The 19,300-nt window shown below is 40.3% G+C and overlaps 1 protein-coding gene across 15 annotated transcripts in view; it reads left to right on the forward strand.

Moving 5' to 3' along the window:
* Positions 1–18,519, forward strand: part of mpdz (multiple PDZ domain crumbs cell polarity complex component) — a 52,639-nt gene extending 34,120 nt beyond the window's left edge. For 5 of the 15 annotated variants that reach the window (XM_008435731.3, XM_008435730.3, XM_008435733.3 and 2 more), the window contains 23 exons: positions 1,122–1,214; positions 2,240–2,302; positions 2,449–2,595; positions 4,145–4,355; positions 5,364–5,560; positions 6,879–6,970; positions 7,902–7,980; positions 8,258–8,323; positions 9,548–9,634; positions 9,723–9,797; positions 9,878–10,073; positions 10,154–10,299; positions 10,943–11,026; positions 11,938–12,131; positions 12,479–12,493; positions 14,181–14,328; positions 14,440–14,526; positions 14,606–14,702; positions 15,091–15,251; positions 16,260–16,364; positions 16,561–16,655; positions 16,809–16,932; positions 17,735–18,519. In XM_008435731.3, the coding sequence (XP_008433953.2) occupies positions 1,122–1,214; positions 2,240–2,302; positions 2,449–2,595; positions 4,145–4,355; positions 5,364–5,560; positions 6,879–6,970; positions 7,902–7,980; positions 8,258–8,323; positions 9,548–9,634; positions 9,723–9,797; positions 9,878–10,073; positions 10,154–10,299; positions 10,943–11,026; positions 11,938–12,131; positions 12,479–12,493; positions 14,181–14,328; positions 14,440–14,526; positions 14,606–14,702; positions 15,091–15,251; positions 16,260–16,364; positions 16,561–16,655; positions 16,809–16,932; positions 17,735–17,881 (2,709 nt within the window). In that variant the 3' untranslated portion in view covers positions 17,882–18,519. The remainder of the gene's footprint in view (positions 1–1,121; positions 1,215–2,239; positions 2,303–2,448; positions 2,596–4,144; positions 4,356–5,363; positions 5,561–6,878; positions 6,971–7,901; positions 7,981–8,257; positions 8,324–9,547; positions 9,635–9,722; positions 9,798–9,877; positions 10,074–10,153; positions 10,300–10,942; positions 11,027–11,937; positions 12,132–12,478; positions 12,494–14,180; positions 14,329–14,439; positions 14,527–14,605; positions 14,703–15,090; positions 15,252–16,259; positions 16,365–16,560; positions 16,656–16,808; positions 16,933–17,734) is intronic. The other 10 variants (XM_008435734.3, XM_081599827.1, XM_008435736.3 and 7 more) reach the window with 6 other exon arrangements.
* Positions 18,520–19,300: the final 781 nt, after the last annotated feature.

The following is a 19,300-nucleotide window of genomic DNA, read 5'->3' on the forward strand; positions in this document are numbered from 1 at the left end:
GCCTGGATAGAAAAAAAATTCCAACAAAATCCCTAGTGGAAAAGTTATTTACAGATTATTATCAGATTTCTGTTGAAGATGTTAAATTCATCCTATGTCTCTACTCAAGTTACCCTCCAGGGTTCTGTGGGGTGATGAAACTTATCTTCATGCATCTTTTTAGATGTTGGGAGAAAAGGGTGTGGTATACTTTTTAGACTGTGGGAAGAAAATGCCTGTTGGATTTCAATGTTAAGATTTTTTTTTATTGAGTTTTTTATTGAGTTAAACATGTGAAATGGTGGTCAAACAAATTTTAAATTAATTGTACCAATTCTGCCAGTACAACTGGTCAAATTCCCAGGTAGAATTTTGACAGGATTTAGCCGGTTGCTACCAAAAGTGTGGTCGAGGTGCAACTTTTAATATTTAACCAAATATTTGAGCACGCATGTATAATTTTACCCCACGTCGGAGGGATGACGTCGTTGAATTCAACTCGTTCAATTATTTTTAGAATTCATTAAAATTATGAGTGAAATATAATTTCAGCCGGGAAAAGAAGCTGTTTAAGTGCATCATTAAAAGGCCAAAATTAATGGCATCCGTTATCCCGATGGCCAAAATAAAAGCGATAATGTGTGCTGCTGTTTGTTGGGAGGGGGGGGAATAATAAAATTTGTCCAGTCACTTACTGAAAGTCATTGAGTTCCACTAAAAAACTGTAATTTATTACCCTTGGCTGTAAAGTAAAATGCAGATCATTCAGGGACCAGTTGTGCCGTGTAAAATGCAGCCTATCTGTTCAACCTTGAGCTCTTTCCCCTTAAGATCCTGATATCTTCTTTTGCGAGCAATAAATAATCTCAAGGTATCCTGCAGGTATCTTTAAACATTCTGTTAAAGTGCTTCAGAGAAAGTGGCCCCTCTCCAGTCTTTTTTTTTTTTATGTGAAGAAAATTACTTTTCTCAAGCAAACCGTTCATTTTAATGGTTACTAATCCAAATGAAGCCTTTTTGTGCTCATGTACGTCCTCTTTGTTCTTCTCCCTTCCAGCTTTTGATTGGATTCTGTCATTAAGTCATAGACATCTCGTTAAAGTGTCATGTTGTCAGCTTGTCCGTCTTGTGTTGCTTTTTAGAAGCCGCCCCTGCCCTTTCTGCAGCTAAATAGCCGCCGTGACTCCAGCCTTTGCAGCACTAATCAAAGCTCCTTAGCACCTGCCCTCCCTCAGGTTAGAAAGCCACCTCTGTGTCTGTGTCCACTTTCCACTTGACCTTCTGTTCTGCTCTGACTTGGGAAATCAATGTTAACAAGCTGCACATTTGGAGTGAAAAAGTGTATTAAAGAAGAAAAAAATATATACACATTAGTGTGTTGAGGTTTACCACAACGGGGCACTTTTATTGAAGAAAATATCAGGACGAATATTTTCGTTTTTCTTAATTTTTTTGACATTTTGTAGCTTGACTCCTCCAGTCAGAAGAGAACATATTCTATTCTTATTTTCATTTGCAAGTTAACCATTTTCCCTTCCCGTCTTTTCTGTTTGGCTTCATCAAACAAAAGATCAAATAATATTTGAGGCCTTTTACTCTGAGAACTTTTTCTTTTCCCCCTGACTCCCATGTCTGATAGGGAGTTTGGTTTATTATCACACCTCAAACATTATTATAACAGGCCTGGAGTCTGTATGAGAAAGACAACTTGCTTTGAGAGATGGCCGCAAAAGATTTGAACGGACCTTAAAGTAACTTTGTTTTAGGTTGTCAAATTCTGGACAAAGCCTTTTTAAGCCAGATTGTTGTTTTTTTTCCTTCTTATATGTATTTTTTTTTTTTTTAAACATGCAAAAAATATATAATATTTTAATTTTTATTAAAGTGCTTTGAAAAACATATTTATCTCCATCAGGATTTTTCTCTTTTTTGTCACAGTGATTATATATGTTCAGATTGTGACGCAAATGTCAACATAATGAAAAGATAACTCCAGGAAATGCAAAATATTTCACCGTCAACCACTATTTTTTTATCAAAATGTCAAAAGCATTTCACACGGGTCCTTCCCTACGTTTGATTTTGTGCCAAACTCCAGGTTTTACCATAGTGTCTTTCCTCACAGCTGCTCTGTAATATACTCTCCTTAACTCACTGCTGACATTTGAGTTGATATCACGAATTTGCTCTCCCTTTAAAGTCTCTTCTCACGCTGTCTGCTGCGGAGTAGAGTGATTTACCTTCTCGTCTGTCTTTAAAGCAACCGCCATCGATAACGGACTCCGTCGAGGAGAGAGCCGTGCCGAATTACAGCAAGGACAAGGTTGGTATTCCAGCCGCCGCGCAGCAATATGTCGTCTCCGACGGCAAAGAGCGAACCAGCTCCAGTACACGTCCGTTCACACATGTTTGTTATTGTGCCGTACGTGTTGTCCTCTAAAGTTGTTGCCCTTGTTTTCTTCTCTGTAGGAGGGTGACAGTCACAGTAGAGTTTTTCTCCGCCTCTCCCCAACTAACCCTTTCACTCCTACCCCGTTTAAGGTTTGTGCGTCTTTGTGTTGTGCCTCCCACCTCTCACCTCTGCGAATGCTTGGACAGATACATTCACGTGCCGCAGTGAGTTGCGTGTATTTACGTGCAACAGTCTGTTCATGCATTCACACTGTCTAACTCCTCCGCTCTCTTTCTGACCTCTTTTACGTTTTGGAAAATCAACATTTGTCCTTCTCTTTAGTTGTTGCATTTTGCGTTTAGCTGCTTATTTTAATCAGAGTCAGCGCTTTATTACAACAGCATCAATGTAATTTACTTGATATCAATTGCTAATGGGGTTTTTTTATAAGGTAAGTAGAAATATCTATTTAATTTTCTGCACAAATTTATGGAAAAATTTGTCTCCAAGTCAAAACAATGTGCACGTTTTGGTTAAAGAGGTGTAATCAAGTGTGGCTTGAATGAGCTAAATAGTCTAATGCTGATTCATAACCAATTCCAGGGTTCCTATGCACTCTTGAAAAGTCTGGGGGGAAAAAAAGTCTGTTTAGATTTCCATGTTTGGATAAATATGGAGAAAGAAAAAATGTAACAGTGTTCAATTTTCTGAACTATTTTTTTTTCTCTTTTTTGCACCAAAGTCCGATGATTCTCAGAAAATACAGTGGTTCTACATTATTTATGTTTTCACTTCCTGCTTTGCTTCTGAAACTGTAAATTCAGTTTGACCTGGATTTCTTGACCTTCAAAACTTAACAAATAGAGATACCAAAGTGTAGTTTATAACAGTATTTTGAACCAGATTGGAAAATAAAAGAGCAAAAAAAAAATAGAAAAAATATGTAACATGTAAAATCAATAGAGATTTCACTCTATTCATAAGATACCAGCTCAGTTTTATGTCCAAAATTAGATAGAAGTATAAACTTACTCAATCCTACCATGGCATTCTCAAAATAAAAGCTGTCCTTGTCTCATCATGTTAAATGACCAGTGGGTAGCCTTTTGCCACAATAATTTTGTTTTACCATTCAGCATTGTTGTTTGACTTTTGTCAATTTTTGCATTGAGTTTAGTTTATTTAGAAAAACTTCCATTTCGCAACAAATATTGTCTAAGCATACTTTACAAAAAAAATTATTATTTCAATCCAATCATACAGACTAATTCAAAGTTCTTGTCATAATCTCCAATTCCATCCTAGTTATCGAAACATGTCGTCAAGGGCATGTTTTGACTTTTAATTAAATTGATAAAAAAGGTTTCTATCTAATCGCATCATGTCATTTATATATTTGTTGAATCTGCAGATAAAAGACCATCTGCGATTCAACCAGGTTCAAAGCGAATGCTTTGTCCTTAAATGTTCAGATTTTCTTTTGAAAATATATAAAAAATAATGTTAAGTCTTGAAAACGGTGTAATTATGAAATTAAAAAATGCGTAGGAACCCTGCTAATGCTTTGAAAACGTGCCATTCATTTTCTGCCTGAAACTAACCTGAATCGAAGCCAGGCATATAACCCGTCGTTGATGACATCAACTGCTCTTATATGCCTTTGCGTCTTTGTAAAACAACTGATTAAAAACTCAAAACGCAGAGATAAAACGTCCAATCTCTTTATCTTTTACTAATGAACTCTCCCCGCCTCCCCCTCCTGTGGCGTGACAGCCGGCGAAGCGTGAAGCGCCAAAGGCATCTCCCACCGGCTCCGTCCTCCCCCTGCCAGTGGTGCCCCATGTGGGAGAGAGCGATACAGACAAGCTCGCTGATATTCCTGGAAGACCTGCAGAAACGGTTGAGCAGAGCAAGGAGGAGGAGGAGGAAGAAGAAGAAGAAGACGAAGAAGAAGAAGAGGAGGACGAGTTTGGATACAGTTGGAGTGAGTTCAGTTTGTCCTTTTCAGAAAACACAGTTTGTGCTATGTTAAATCCTAAAAGTATACATGCTGATAATAAAATGATTGCTTTTTCTAGTGAAAATGAGACTGAAATTCATAGTTTTAAGAAGTTTTCCACCTTTGTTGTAATGACATGCTCCACTAAACTGGAAAAGTTGAGTGGTGTAGTTCAAATGCCTATTTGAAAGTTGACGGTTTGTGCATCAGCCTCCCATCCCATACATCAGAATCAAGCCAAAACAGAAAATTTGCAGGTTCACAAAGAACAATATAAGAAAAGACTTATTGTCAAATTTAAATTAAAGGGGCTTCAACAACGATTGACAACAAAAGATGCTCACACCTGTGCACTCAGATATCAAATATAGAATTTTCTCACATTACAGGTTATTTTTATTAATGCAATATGATTGATTTCCATTTCAATCACATTTAAATGATCACCTTACAGTTTAGTGCAACAGCGCCAAAGTACCATTAGAGGTCAGCCTTGCAACATGTTTGCCAAATGCACCACAGATGCTCAGCTTTAGGGTGAATTTAACACTTAAGAGAGAACACTGCTGGCACTGGGGACAGACTTCCAACTTACAAACACCTGAGACTGTGGACAGCATCTGTGTGTCGATGCGTGTGTGCGCGTGTGTGTGTTTGGTGGGAGATAGGCAGAGGCTCATCCTGCGGGGAATAAGATTGATGAGGTTGGGCCTGTGGAGGTGAGTGGTGGAGATTAGCACGGGGCTGATGGTTTAACAATGGCAGGGAGCCCAGAACAACAGAAGCCAGTTGAACCGAGAGGCTATCTAATACACCAGAGACGGAAGAGAAGAGACCCAAGATGGGAGCTAAGATAGCGGATGAAACAAGAGTCTCATTGGCTGGCAAAATCTTGAAAAATTGTGAGCAATTCTGATTGAAGCTAATGAGGTTCAGGACAAAAGCTGCCACTGACAGGAATCGCAGACGGCTTACGACTTCTGCCTCTTTCAGAGAACATAATCCAGCTCTACGGCAGCCTCCCGGGTGTCCTACACATGATTGAGCTGGAGAAAGGCAAGACGGGCCTGGGTCTCAGCCTGGCAGGGAACAGGGACCGCTCCCGCATGAGCGTGTTTGTGGTGGGAATAGACCCCAACGGAGCAGCGGGCAGGGACGGACGGATGGGCGTGGGGGACGAGTTACTGGAAGTAAGATCTCTTGCTATTTGAAAGTCAGAGTTTTGTACTAATTAAAATGATGTGTGGATGTTTTAACTCCTTTGTCCTTTGGACTGTGACTTGAAAACCGTTCATAACCCTGTAACGTTTTACACATTTTCACGACCACAAAGTTTATGATATGTTATTGAAGTTTATATAAATCGACCAGCAGAAATCAGCTGGCTCTCCATCCAAAGTTAAAATCACATTAATCGTGAAGACGATGGAACATTAAAAAATCTGAAATTGTGGCATTTTTATTTATTTTTATTTATTTATTTTTTTATACTGAGTCAGTACTTTGTAGACATAGCTTTTCCAGAATTAGTTGGAGAGAGGTTACAGATTCTCAATTTGATTTAGCCCTGGACTTTGACTGGGACATTCTGACATATCACAATGCTTCTAGATCATTCCATTGTACGTTTCATTGTATGGTTAGAGTCAATGTCCTTCTGTCCAAATCTAATGTCAGGTTGACAGGCGTAGATGGTTTGTATTTACTTCAACTGAATCCATTTTCCTACAGTCTTTCACTCCTTCTGTGCTGAAGAAACCCTGCCCCCTACAGCACGAGGATAACCACCTTCCTACATTCCTTTAGGCAAATTGCTAACAGTACTTTTTAAGACTCTCTTTCAACAATGGTTTTCTTTTTGTCAGTGCTTCCATTAAGGCCTTATTTATGGAGTTGTCCTGCTGACTGATTCTCTCTCTTGAGCTTTTTCTTAATAAAGTTCTCCTTGCCCTGGCCTGTCAGGGATACTTTTTCCATTTTCAGATGATGGATTAAACTGCGCTCAATGAGTTGTTTGAAGCACTTATTGTTTCACTACCTAACTCTGCTTTGAACTTCTTCACAACTTTTATCTCTAAAGTCTGTCTGTTGTGTTCCTTGGTCTTCATGATGCTGTTTGTTCTTTAGTGTTTTGATGGACTCTTTAAGTATCCAGTAAGAATAAAGGAGACTAAATACAAATGCGTGGCACACTTTTCAGTTTATTAGTAAAGTATTTTATAAATCATGGACCATTTTTTTTTCACTTCACAATCATGCACTGTTTTCTGCTGGTTTGCAACATTAGTTGCAATAAAAACACTGACGTTCTGGGTTAAAATGTAACAGAATGTGACAGTTTGACCAGAAAATCGTAACTTTCCAACACCCAGATTTACTTTGCATTTTTCAGGGGCTTGTCATCAACATTTCTTTGGTATTCTGAACATTCTTATTTTTTAATTTAATTTTTAAAAATTTTGGCTAGATTTTAAGTTCACTTTCACACTTGTCTTTACGTTCTTTTAGATAAACGGACAAGTTCTTTATGGCCAAAGTCATCAGAACGCATCTTCCATTATCAAGAGCTCCCCATCCAAAGTTAAAATCATCTTCATCAGGTAGGAAACCATTAACTTTGTTTATTATTATTTTGATGATGATGATGATGATGATGATGATGATTATTATTATTAATATTATAAAATAGATAGCATTAGAACTACTGGTCATACATTAAGTGTAATGCTTTGTACTAGTCACTAGAGGGAGCTGTTGTCATTCTGTATTTAAAGTGAAACTTTACTTTTTGACATTTTAAGTAAATCCAACAGGTTCATTGGTTCGAAAATATATAATATTATGTTAGTATTATGTTGATTATTTCTTTATCTTTAAAAAAAAATCATGGTATTGCTTTACTGGATGCATTATATTTGAAATAGATATTACACAGTATTCTATATAACACATAATGTCACACATGCTGTAAGTGAGATTAATTTGCCCTCAAGTCCCATAGTTTTTATTTCACATAGCAAGTATGTTACTCTCTTCATTTCAAATGTTCTGACATCCCAGAAAAGTTTCTTGTTCATTTGTACATTTATGGCTGGTTGGATATGGAATGGTATAGGAATTACCAATATATTTCCAGACTTTGTTTTTTTGTCCCCTGTCCCTGACTAATCCAGATCTGGAATAGTCCCAAATGTTTTCCAAACTGTGTCAAAACCCCTGTTAAATATCCATATAAAAATCCATGTTTGCAGACGTCAGCTCGTTCATAAATGCCTGATTTTACCGCCTCCAAATGATTGCTGTCTCGAAGCAGTAGAGTATCAGCTGCCACATCTCCAACAGACTCGTTTGACCCCCTGACCCAGGTTTAGTCTTCACCAGGATCTCAGTACTTAACCTCCCACTTAGCTCACATCCCAGTCCTGGTCCCCTCCAGACAGACACACTGTGATCAGCTTGAGTAAATTACCGTTCAGCTGTCCAGAGGCAGAAGAGCAGCGATTTATGTGAGTTATGACTCTGTGAAAACAGGAACACAGAGGCACTGAACCAGATGGCCGTGGGACCTGTGAGAGAGCAAGAGGGAGACACAACAGAGTCCCAAACTGAGGTACGAGTCAGCTCACGGCAACGCACATAAAACACTCCTGACACCAACATCGGAGCAGCTATTACGGAGCAACACTCGAGCTGCTTCACCATTTACAGCAATTATGACTCAATTTTTTTTTTTTATCCCTATGTGTGGTCCCGGAATTTCCGACGTCAAGCGAGTCTTAAGGCACCCTAACATCAAAAAAACCACTCGCTGTTTTTAGGTTACAGTCAAGCGAGACTGAATTTCCAGCTGCTGGCTTTTCCTAAAAATGTGCCATCTTCTCTCGCAGCCAAAAACATCTCCCGCCAACGACGACGACACTTCGACACGTGTTCATCACGTCATAAAGGTGGAGGTGAGACAAACGCACTAGTGTTTTTTTCAATCATCGTAAATAAGGGGCAGAATGTAACGAGAAAGGCGCAAGCCTACAGGGTAAGACACAACGGAGCCAGAGCAGACAGAAGCATTCAGGCTCGATGAGCTGCAAAACCGGAGCCAAATAGTAGGAAAATTGTGAAATAAAAAAGGGGGAAGTAAACAAATCCTGTAGTGAATAGAAGAAAAGACACATTGAAGGAATTCAAGGGTTCGGTTAGCTCATACAAAGATGAAAGGAACAGCTTATTTTTATTTATTTTTTAATCTCTTACACTGTGCCCTAATGAAAAGCTTTTTAAAGGTCGTCGTTTGATCTCTTCAGCATCACAGCTTTAAAATGTCAGATATCTATAGGAGATCCCTACACTCGTAAACAAACAACGAAGAACAGTACAAAATCAACCTCTCCCATAGATGATTTATTTAAGAACGTGAAAGCTGTGAGAGGAAGTGAGAATGATCCGAGGTGAAGCTTGAGATAATTATACCCCTTGAGGGGTATAGCGCTTGTCAGTCATACCAGTTTTCGTTTGCAAACCGTTGCTTCAAAGGAAAGCAGAAAATAAACTAATATTGAATCATTTGCTGGAAAGGACCATATAGCAGCAACAATAAAGATTTTATCCAAGCGTAGCTCCCACACAAAACCCTACGGGTTAAATGGGCTGAACTTGTACAGCACCTTTCTAGTTGTATTGACCGGTCAAAGAACTACATGTCCTATCCACCCAGCTGCATTCTCAGATGCATTCATTAATATGCAGACAAGTAGGCAATATGGGGTTAAATGCCCTGCCGACGGGCATGTCGGCATGTGACAGAGAGGAAGCAGTAATCACACCCATAACTTTGCCATTGCAAAATGACTGCTCTTCCCTCTGAGTCACATTTGTCCACAACCTTATCTGTAGTTAAATCACTATTTTGTATAGACATTGAGATGTAAACATTTCTAAATGAAGAGATAAATATTTATTGGGATGTCCTAAATTTTTTTATGACTGTATTTGATTGTATCTGCGATGTTTTATCCGCCTGCTGTGGATGTGTCATGATGTGGTTTGATGATTTACTTCCTTTTTAAAATTTGGTGTGTGAATTATCTCTGTCTCTCCAACTCTTACCTTCAGAGATATTCTATCTACAGGAAGGATCTCTCTAAACTCTGAGCTAATTGTGCGCTTTGGTTCTCCGACAGGAGGACGGCATCGCGTTTGTAGACGGGAACACGGAGTCCGGCGTTGAGATTCAGAGCATATCCGAAGCAACCGAACACACGGGAAATGTATTAAGAGCTTCCAGCATAAACTAAAAACAAAACATTATCCACTGTGTGAAGGTTTTGCGAGTCATGTTTTCTACTTTATTACAAGGACGGCTGCATGAAACCAGGGGACAAACTGTTGGCCGTGAACGGGGAATCAGTTCTTGGATACACAGTTGAAAAGGTTTGCTCTATTGTCGCGAACAAAGTCGAATCTGTGTCTCCGTAACAGAAGCAGTCTTAATTTTTTTGAATGTCTCTCAGGTGAATTCTTTATTGAGAAAGGCCAAAGGTCCAGTGAAGCTCACATTTGTAACAAATGAGACCGTGTCCTCCTACCCAACTCCCCATTCGGCTTGTCCGGACACCGTTAGCTCAGACGGAGGACACGCCAGCTCTCCCAGCATGCCTGCCGCCGCGCCGAGTACTTTAAGTCAGCCGGAAGCAGAGATAAACACCGGTGAGTTAACATATCCGCCACCTTCGATTTACATCCCGTATTTAACTGCGTCTCACTTCCTCTGCTATCTCCGTTTCCAGGTCTGAGTCGCTCCTCCACCCCGTCCACGCTGGCCTGCGACCCGGCAACCTGCCCCATCATCCCCGGCTGCGAGACCACCATTGAAATCTCCAAAGGCCGCACCGGGCTGGGCCTGAGCATCGTGGGGGGCTGCGACACCCTGCTGGTAGGAAACAGTGTGAAACGAGGCTTGCCCTTTCACTCTTAGCACGACTCTTGCTGTCGCGCTTCACGTCCACGCCAACAAGGGAGTCGAGGCTTCGCTAGCTTGCAAGAAAAATAAACTGTAAATGCACTTGGTCAGCACACCACCCATGGCGCCACCAGTATATCTCAGGTCTGAAATAGCCGTGGCCGCGGCGGCAGAGGAATGTAGGAAACGATGTTGTCACAGCCATTCCTCCTCCTCTTCCTCCTGCCGTCGTCCTCTCGGTCCATCCATTCTGTCTGCTCAGTCAGGCTTGGGGGAGCCGCTTGCTCTTTGTTGGGCTTCGGCCGCAGCAGACAATGTTCAACCCAGGAATGTAACAACCCCTCCGGACCCCACAGGAACAAGTGCGCACCAAAACTCTGACAAGTCCCCCCCCCCAAATAAAGCTTTTTATTTTAATGTATTGTCGTATAGGGCTTTGCACAAATATTGATGCTTACATTTTTTTCTCTATAACTTAATAAATTGCATTGACATTTGTGGTTATAACATGGCAGAATGTGAATTATTTTGTGAGGCACAGTTACAAATAAACTCTTAAATGTTCCTCTTTTCTCCTGTCCTTTGGTCATCGTTCTTTTTTTCTCTCTCTTCTCAGGGAGCCATTATCATCCACGAAGTGTATGAAGAAGGAGCAGCCTCCAAGGATGGCAGACTTTGGGCAGGAGATCAAATCCTAGAGGTTCTTTGTAAAAAAATAATTAGAAGCTTTTCTGACGCAGATAATAAAAAGACCAGATTTTAAAGAGACTTAGCAGAGACTTTGGCTTTCTTAATTTAAGGATCGACTTGTTTCATATGGCAAATCTGAGAAATAGAAGTTGCTTCTTAGGGCTTGATCCAGAATGCCTGTAGCTGTTGGCGAGATTCAAAACCCAAGTAAAAGGTAATAGAAGTAAAAAGTAATAGAAGGAGTAGGAGTGTTTTATGTCAAGTTAAGTATAAGACTCGACGTGGACGTGCCCTCCCTCTGACCTCCTGCTTTGTCACAGAGGGGCGGAGCTCATGATTGCAGTTATTGTAGCGCAGTCAGTAGACCTAAACTGAAAGACACGCACACACACACACACACATCATTATGACTTAATTGCCCCCTGCTATTATCTTCTGCCTGTGAGCCAAGCTGCTGTGTTTAGAAAATAAGGTCAAAAGTAAGAAAAGAAAAAAAAAGTTTCCCAGTTAGCTGCTCTGGGAAAATTCCTTGCATGTCCACGGGGGAAAGCTAATGTGGTATTTCCCCCTTTTAATGTGGTGATAAACTCAAGTCCTGGACGTCGCTCGTTAAAGTGACCACTGGTCTGTGGGAAGGCTTCCCTGTGGCTATTTTCTACCCCTCTGACATCAGTCTGTTATTCCAGTCATCCAGTTTCCAACCATCTCAGCATTTTTTGAAGCAGTTAAAAAAAAAATTGTTTTAGCATTAAATTAGGCTATTAGTGCTTTTCATAGTCCCTCGCTGCAATTACTTTTTATCTATAACGAGGAGAACGAGGTTGTGGTGTTCTTGCCGTTTAGCTATAGGGACTAAAGTTACAGGCAGGATTTTGAATTAATAAAAGTTCTTTCTTGTTGTTTTTTTCACACATTTCTCAGGTGAACAGCATTGACCTGCGAGCAGCCAGCCACGATGAAGCCATCAACGTGCTGCGGCAGACGCCCCAGAAGGTTCGGCTGACAGTCTACAGGGATGAAGCCCAGTACAAGGAGGAAGAGCTGTGGGACTCCTTCACTGTGGAGCTGCAAAAGAAGCCGGGCCAGGGTCTGGGTCTGAGCATCGTAGGGAGGAGGTGAGAGAGATTTGCTGTTAGCGTCAGTGTTTCTGCATAACGCCCTCTGAAAAGCGAGAAAGAGCTCGTAGGCGCATCTCCATACGTTTATTGCAGTCATTCGATTTTAACGTGTATTCAGATTCCTTATGCACAGTAATATATTTTAAGTGTTTCTTTCTGTAATGTTGATCGTCATATTGAATAAGATTAATAAAATCAGGATTTCCGCTTTCATCAGCATTGCGGTCTAAATAAACACAAAGGCAGTCGTGAAAACTAGCTTGTGGAACAATGGAATTTAAATGAAAATATAAAAATTATTAGTAACGGTCATTGTTTCATTGTTTTTTTTTCCCCCAATGCAGATCGCGGGATCACAGGTAACTCATTTATCAGAAGCAGTTATGCAAATAGAGCATTAAAATAAGGTTTCGATTTGCACAACAGTTTTCTGTTATTTTTGGGCTACAGCTGCTATTAGAGCCATGAAATTGTAACATTTGCTTCCTTTTAAGTCATTTTACAGTGAGATTATTTTTGGGGGGGATGGGGAGGAGGGGTTAAGTGGACAGTAGCACCAGACAGGATTTCTGTTTACGTCATTAATGTGAACAGCAACAGTAGTTCTGACCTCAGTGGATGAGCAAATCAGCAATTATGTGCCGTCTCTCTAGATTGTCAGATAAAAGCCCTAAAATGTCGATGCCTGCAGGTTTTTTAACCTTATATCTGAGCCACAAATCTCTACATGACAACATACTGAGTTTGCTTCTTCACTGGGTGCTTCAGGACTGCAGATGGAAACACTAGGGTGAAATAACAATAATGTGATTGTTACTGTTTCTATGGATTTCTGTATTGTCTCACCTTACAGTTTAAATTGTTTTAGACTTTATTTCTCTTACTGCAGATATTAGGAAGATTCAACAAGAACATCTTTTCTTGTCTTTCTCATTTTGAAGAGTTAATGGTCCTCAGTGTGTCATGTCATACAGAAAGGCAATGTTTATTATTAAGCATTCTTCATTCCTTGATCATGTTATTAGATGTTTGTAAGTGTGAATTTAAAAAAAAAATGCTTCACATGGATTTTTCAGGAGTTTTTCGTGATGTTACATGTGGAATCAGTGATTTAGTTAAAACTGTTATTTCTTCGTGTGGGATATTTTTCCCCACAGTATAAATAAATGTTCTCAAATAAAAATGAAATATATTTTGCTACAATAAGGGATTAATTAGTACATTAGTCATTGATCCCTACATGTTTGTCCTTCCCTTCACTTTTCTTTATAGTCTGATTTTTCTGATTTTTTTTTCCAGCATGTTCCACCATGAGCTCTTTAAAATCTTGTAATTTTTAAAAAATATATCTATTCTTAAAAATAAAGCAAAATCTGGAAACAAGAGTCTAGAAACTCTCTAAGGCCACAGGAATACTGGAAGAAACAAAAGTAACTGGAACCTTCAGTGTGCATGTGTGCAGATATTTCCTTTTATAACCCCAAATGCTTTTTTTTATTATTTATTTTTTTACCTATCCCAGTGTTGCTGTGTGCTGCGTTTTGTCCAACACGACTACAGAGATGAAAGAAGCACCCAGCAGTTTTATGCTTTTGATATACCTGTACATTAGTGTCTCTTTCCCTGTGGTTCTGAAGCATGTGTGCAAAAAAAAAAAGAAAAAAAAAAGGAATGCTGAAAAGAATGAAAATTGCTTAGATAACCTGAAACCCTGTGGGCCGAAAGGGAAAGTGCAAGCTAGCAGTTAGTGGTGGAGGAGCTGCGACAGCCAAGTGTCTCTGGCCCTGGATGTTGGGTTGAATTTAGCTGCTTCATATCTTCCGTTTCTGTTTGTCTTTATCCACGTGGAGATTGGCACCTACGAAATGCGGTCTGCAGTAGCAGTGTCCTCTGTTTTTTTTCTTTTCCTTCACCAGTTCTCTCTTTCCTGTTCTTGTACTAAAACACACAGTAGCCTCAGAGAACACATGACGGTTAAAGGATACAGGGTACTATTTCATTCATCAAAGAATTACATACCTGTTTCTTTCCTGTTTCCCCCGACAGGAATGACACGGGAGTGTTTGTGTCCGACATCGTCAAAGGAGGGCTGGTGGACGTGGACGGCCGACTGATGCAGGGCGACCAGATTCTGTCGGTCAACGGCGAGGACGTCCGGTCAGCCACTCAGGAGGCCGTGGCTGCGCTGCTCAAGGTGATTGAGCCCACGCTGCTCGTCAGGTTACAGAAAACGAGAAGAGGGCTGCAAACTCTGCAGGAAAAAAAAAATCAACATTAAAAAGTAACGAGGTGTACTGTGTTCCAGTGCTGCGTTGGGCCAATAAAGATGGAAGTCGGGAGGTTTAAGGCCGGCCCATTTCACTCCGAGAGGCGGCTTTCCCAAAGTAGTCAGGTGGTTCAACTCTGACCCAACTCGTATTTTTATGTAGTTTTTTCTAAAAATCTGAACTCTGAACACCTTCTCTTGTTAGATGAGTGAAACGGGCAGCTCCAAGGTGGCCAATCAGTCTGGTTCTGAATCGGAAAACCCCCCAAGTGATTCTGACATACCAAGCAAAAATCAAGAGTGTAAGTAAACTGTAAGACTTCAGGTATTGAAATAAGAGTCTTATCAGATCAGTCAGGTATTTTGGTCAGAAAAGTACTCAACCATTAAACCTTTGAAAAAGCTCAAACTTCATTTCATTTCATTTTTTTTCTGGAAGAACACCACAAACACATAATTGTTAAGTGGAAGGAAAAAAAAAAGTAAAAAATCTTTTTTGTAAGGAAGATCCTTCAAGTCTTTATACTCTAATTTGTATTGGTCTTTCACATACATTCCTAATAAAAATTAAAAAAAAACTGGGAAGTTTATCAGCGTACAGTTAGGAATGCTTTTGTAAAGTAGTGTACCAAAACCCAAAAATGCATTGAGGTCTATTATAAAAGTTGTGTATTGTGGCCAACCTTCCAGCTGCAGAACAACAAGACATCAGAACGGTTGAGTTCACTAAAGACCCCGGTGACACTCTAGGAATCAGCATAGCCGGCGGAGTGGGCAGCCCTCTGGGTGACATCCCCATCTTTATCGCCATGATGAATCCCAACGGCCTGGCTGCTCAGACACAGCTCAAGGTAGAAGATTTGCCACGTTTTTTTCCCTGATAGTTTTTAACCTTCGGTAAAATAATAAATGTGCAAATTATGCTTTTTTTCGATACGAACAATCTCAGTTATGTGCCGCAGTTTTACTCCTCGCCTCTTTGTCTGCGAATCCTAAAAACTTTCAAAGGTCAGCGTTTAAGCGGTCGCTCTCCGAGAAAGACTTGACAATTGTTTCTGTGTTCGACAGAGACCGGGGGAGGACAATAGCTGTAGCTAGATGATAAATCTCCCACGCTTTCATTTAGAACACAAAGATTCACTGAATGGGAGAAGAGAGAAACATTTCAGCACAAGTGAAAAATGAGAAGGCTAAACAATGAAATTATTTAGCCAACATTCAATTTTAATTTGCTTTTGTGTGGCCTTGAGAAGAGAATTCGCACGTCGTGTAATAATAGATTCACACAAAGGCACTGTGCTGTGACCAAATTGTTTTTTTTGCACAAGCTTTAGTGGTGCTAGATCTTTTCGTGAGGTTTTTCTGTGGTACATCAAAATTCAGTCATTTCAAATCTCAAAATGATTTTCAGTGTCTTAAGTTTCTAGATTTATCTGAACATTCTGGATAAATACCGCATGGCGTCGTCACCTATTTTTGCCAGCAACCACTAAGAAAACAAACTTTTGATAGTGAGAAAGACACAACAATCTCCTCAGGTTTCCTGTTAAAATAAGACAAAACCCGTTGGGATGCTTTTATTTTTAGTAGGTTAGATGATTGTAATTGTGTCTGTTCACATTTCTGTAATAACAAAGCAAACAAACAATAAGGCAACTAAAATGCAAATGCATTGTATCGCACCAGTTCTTAAAGCACTGCAGTGCCTGCTTGCTTGTTCAGTTTAAAATTGCGTAGCTTGTTTAATAACCTGGAGTTTGAATGGTTAATCTAAATAAAACTGAGATTCAGTTAGCATAATTTAGCCCAAAGAATATTTACGTTGTACTTGTACCTCCTTTTTTTTGCCCCCCTCCCAGATGGGAGACCGAATTGTCAGCATATGCGGCACATCAGCTGAAGGCATGAGCCACTCGCAGGCTGTCGCTCTGCTCAAGAACGCCACGGGAACAATACAGCTGCAGGTCTCACCGAACGCACACTCGCTCACTCTTCCCTCATGTTCCACCACGTCCTCGTAGCGGCAGCAGAAGCGTCATAAAACCCTAATCCGTCACATGACACTAACAGCAGGCTATCAGTCTTTTATCTCTACAGTAAATCAAGACCGGAGCATAACAGTGTCGCCTTGTTTCTACGTTCGTGTTATCGCACCTGTAGGTGGTGGCAGGTGGCGACACCACCGTGACAGGGCCCACTCAGAAGCAAGATGGGGGTTCTCTGACGCCCAGCTGCATCTTCCAGGATGATATTGGGTATTTGTTTCCGCTCAACAGAAAAAAAAAAAAAAAGAAAAAAGAACATTATGTTGTTGCCAAAGGACAGGAGGCTTAATGTGGAGGATGAAGGAGTAGAAACTTTCCCTAAATACCTTTTATATCTGTTTTTTGTTTTTTTTTCCTTTCCAGCCCACCTCAGTATAAGACCATCACTCTCGAAAGGGGACCTGATGGACTTGGTTTCAGTATAGTCGGAGGGCACGGCAGCCCCCACGGAGATTTACCTATTTACGTCAAAACAGTGTTTGGAAAGGTAGTTGGAGCCCAGCTGAGACCTTTGTCCTTCTCTGAATCACCTTGTTTTTCCTGTCTTTTTCTCAAAGGCCTAAATGGAAGACTTTGAAGACGTCTTCCATTTGCTTTATTGGAATTTGACGCAACAGACCACCACAAAGTAGTTTTAAAGTAGAATTTAAATACTGACGCGGAGAGTGGAAATGACAAAGAAAGCGAAGGGACAATCGGAGGAAATGAGGAACAGCTGAGACAGAACGCAAGCAGGGGAAACAGAAGGAAGGAGACTTATTACACAGAAGCAGCTGAACCAGCGATTACGGAAACTATTTGTCAAGATTGACAGCAGTTTATGAGGAAAAAATATACAAATGCAACAAGGAGAAAAACACAAGAGAAAATAAAGAAAAGGACCTTAATTAAATACAGTAACACCTTTAGAGCAATAATAAACACAAGAATGAAATGAGTATGGCAAGACATATACAGATATAATCAAACTAGAGGGAAATAATCCAGAATCAAACAAAAAAATAAAAACAACATCCAGGACTGTGACACAATTGGATGCAATATATTTTATTTAGTGATATTTGAGTAAAGGGAAGTGCATAGAAATATACTCCTGACTTTTCAGATTGTAATTGTATTTTTTACAATTATGCACTAATGTGTGTGTTGGTACACCACATAAAATCCCATTAAAATGTTCTAAGGTTTGTGGCTTTAATGTGATGCAGTGTAAAAAAAATATAAAAAAAGAAACAGTTCAAGAGGTGTGAATACTTTTGAACTGTTCTTCTGGCTCTCTTTGGATCCAGGGAGCGGCGGCGGAGGACGGCCGTCTGAAGCGGGGAGACCAGATCATCGCTGTGAACGGGCAGAGCCTGGAAGGAGTCACGCACGAAGAAGCCGTCGGCATCCTGAAGAGGACCAAAGGAACCGTAACCCTCACTGTGCTTTCGTAGGCGACAAACCACGATCAGCGTCGTTTCGCTGTCCTGCGGCGAGACCGAGGCCGAATCCACGGTGGTCTTGTTGCTAAGGTGACCGCGTGCGCCTGGAAGAGTTTAGATAATCGTGAAGAAGCTTTTTGTTTACTGTGGGTCTGAACACTGGGGTTCATCGAAGCCTACTGACAGACTGAGAAGAGATCACAACAATAAGTATTTTTAATTACGTGACGCATTCCCCTGACACTGGATCAAAGTATCTAAATGCTGCTCTGAAGGAAATTCCTAACGTCTTCTTTAAGCGTGTTTCGGATTTATTTGTTGAAGTATAGTGCTGCTAGCGCTCGCGTGTAACGTCTTATGACTCTGTATTTGTTTTTGTACTACGCGTCACTAAATGCTCAGAAACATACATGAACTATTTTTAGAGTCACTTCTGGGGAAAAAAAGTGGGTCGTCTGAACTTGTGATTATAAGGTTCTTGTTTGCCCAAAATAAAGTGATCCGGTGTGTAGTTCTGGAGGTCACTGGTGTGTGTGAGTTTTGGAGTCTAGGCTGAAAGATAACATGTCTGTTTTATCACTTTAAATGTATTTTTAGTGCTGTTTATGTGAACACTGTAATTAAACAATAAAAGTGACCTTCGGCTTTAATCGGTCTTCAGCTCTTTCCTTCTTTCCTTCCCTCTTCCTTATGTTTTTCACTCGTACATTTCCTTTCTTTCCCTTAATACTTTTCATCATTGTGTCCTTTCTTGCTTGGTTCTCTTCATTTTTTAAATTTCTTTCACCTGTCCTTCTTTCCTTCCTGGTGTCCTTTTCTTGTGGCATTCTACTCTTGTGTCCTTCCTCCCTTGTTTCCTGTCTTCCATCCCTCATGATTCCTGACCTGTCTTTTCTTCCTTTGATCTTTTTTTTCCCAAGTTTCTTATTTTTGCAGATTACATCAGACTGAATCAATACGTGTTGTACCCACTGCAAAAGTAATCACCAAGCATTTCTGGTCAATTTTAATATAAAGAAACAAAAGTACAGACAATTCTGATAAAGCTGACCAGCTGCAGTTACTAGAAAAACCATACTTGAGGAATTTGAAATTCAGACTAACCCTCCCAAAGCCGCAGCTGTTAAAGGAAACACCACAACTGCCTTACATCACCCAGATCAATTTCCTACCTAGGAGATAAAAGCATTTCTCTGCTGACCCAGGTCCACTTTATATTGAAGCCAAATAGATACAAGTCAGCTGCTACAGTTAGATTAAATGTATATGAGCAAAGATTTAAACAGGAAACATCTCACATGCTTTTACTTGAGCTGAGCCTGTTGCTGCTGGAGACTCAGTGTAGAGCTCTCCATTAAAACTTGACGCCCCTCCACCCCTTCCTGCACACTGACTAGCACAGCTCCTGCACAGAAAAGACCTCCCTTTAAT

The sequence above is a fragment of the Poecilia reticulata genome, chromosome 18 (assembly GCF_904066995.2).
Source record: "Poecilia reticulata chromosome 18, P_reticulata-male-v2, whole genome shotgun sequence".
Taxonomy (NCBI): Eukaryota; Metazoa; Chordata; class Actinopteri; order Cyprinodontiformes; family Poeciliidae; genus Poecilia; species Poecilia reticulata.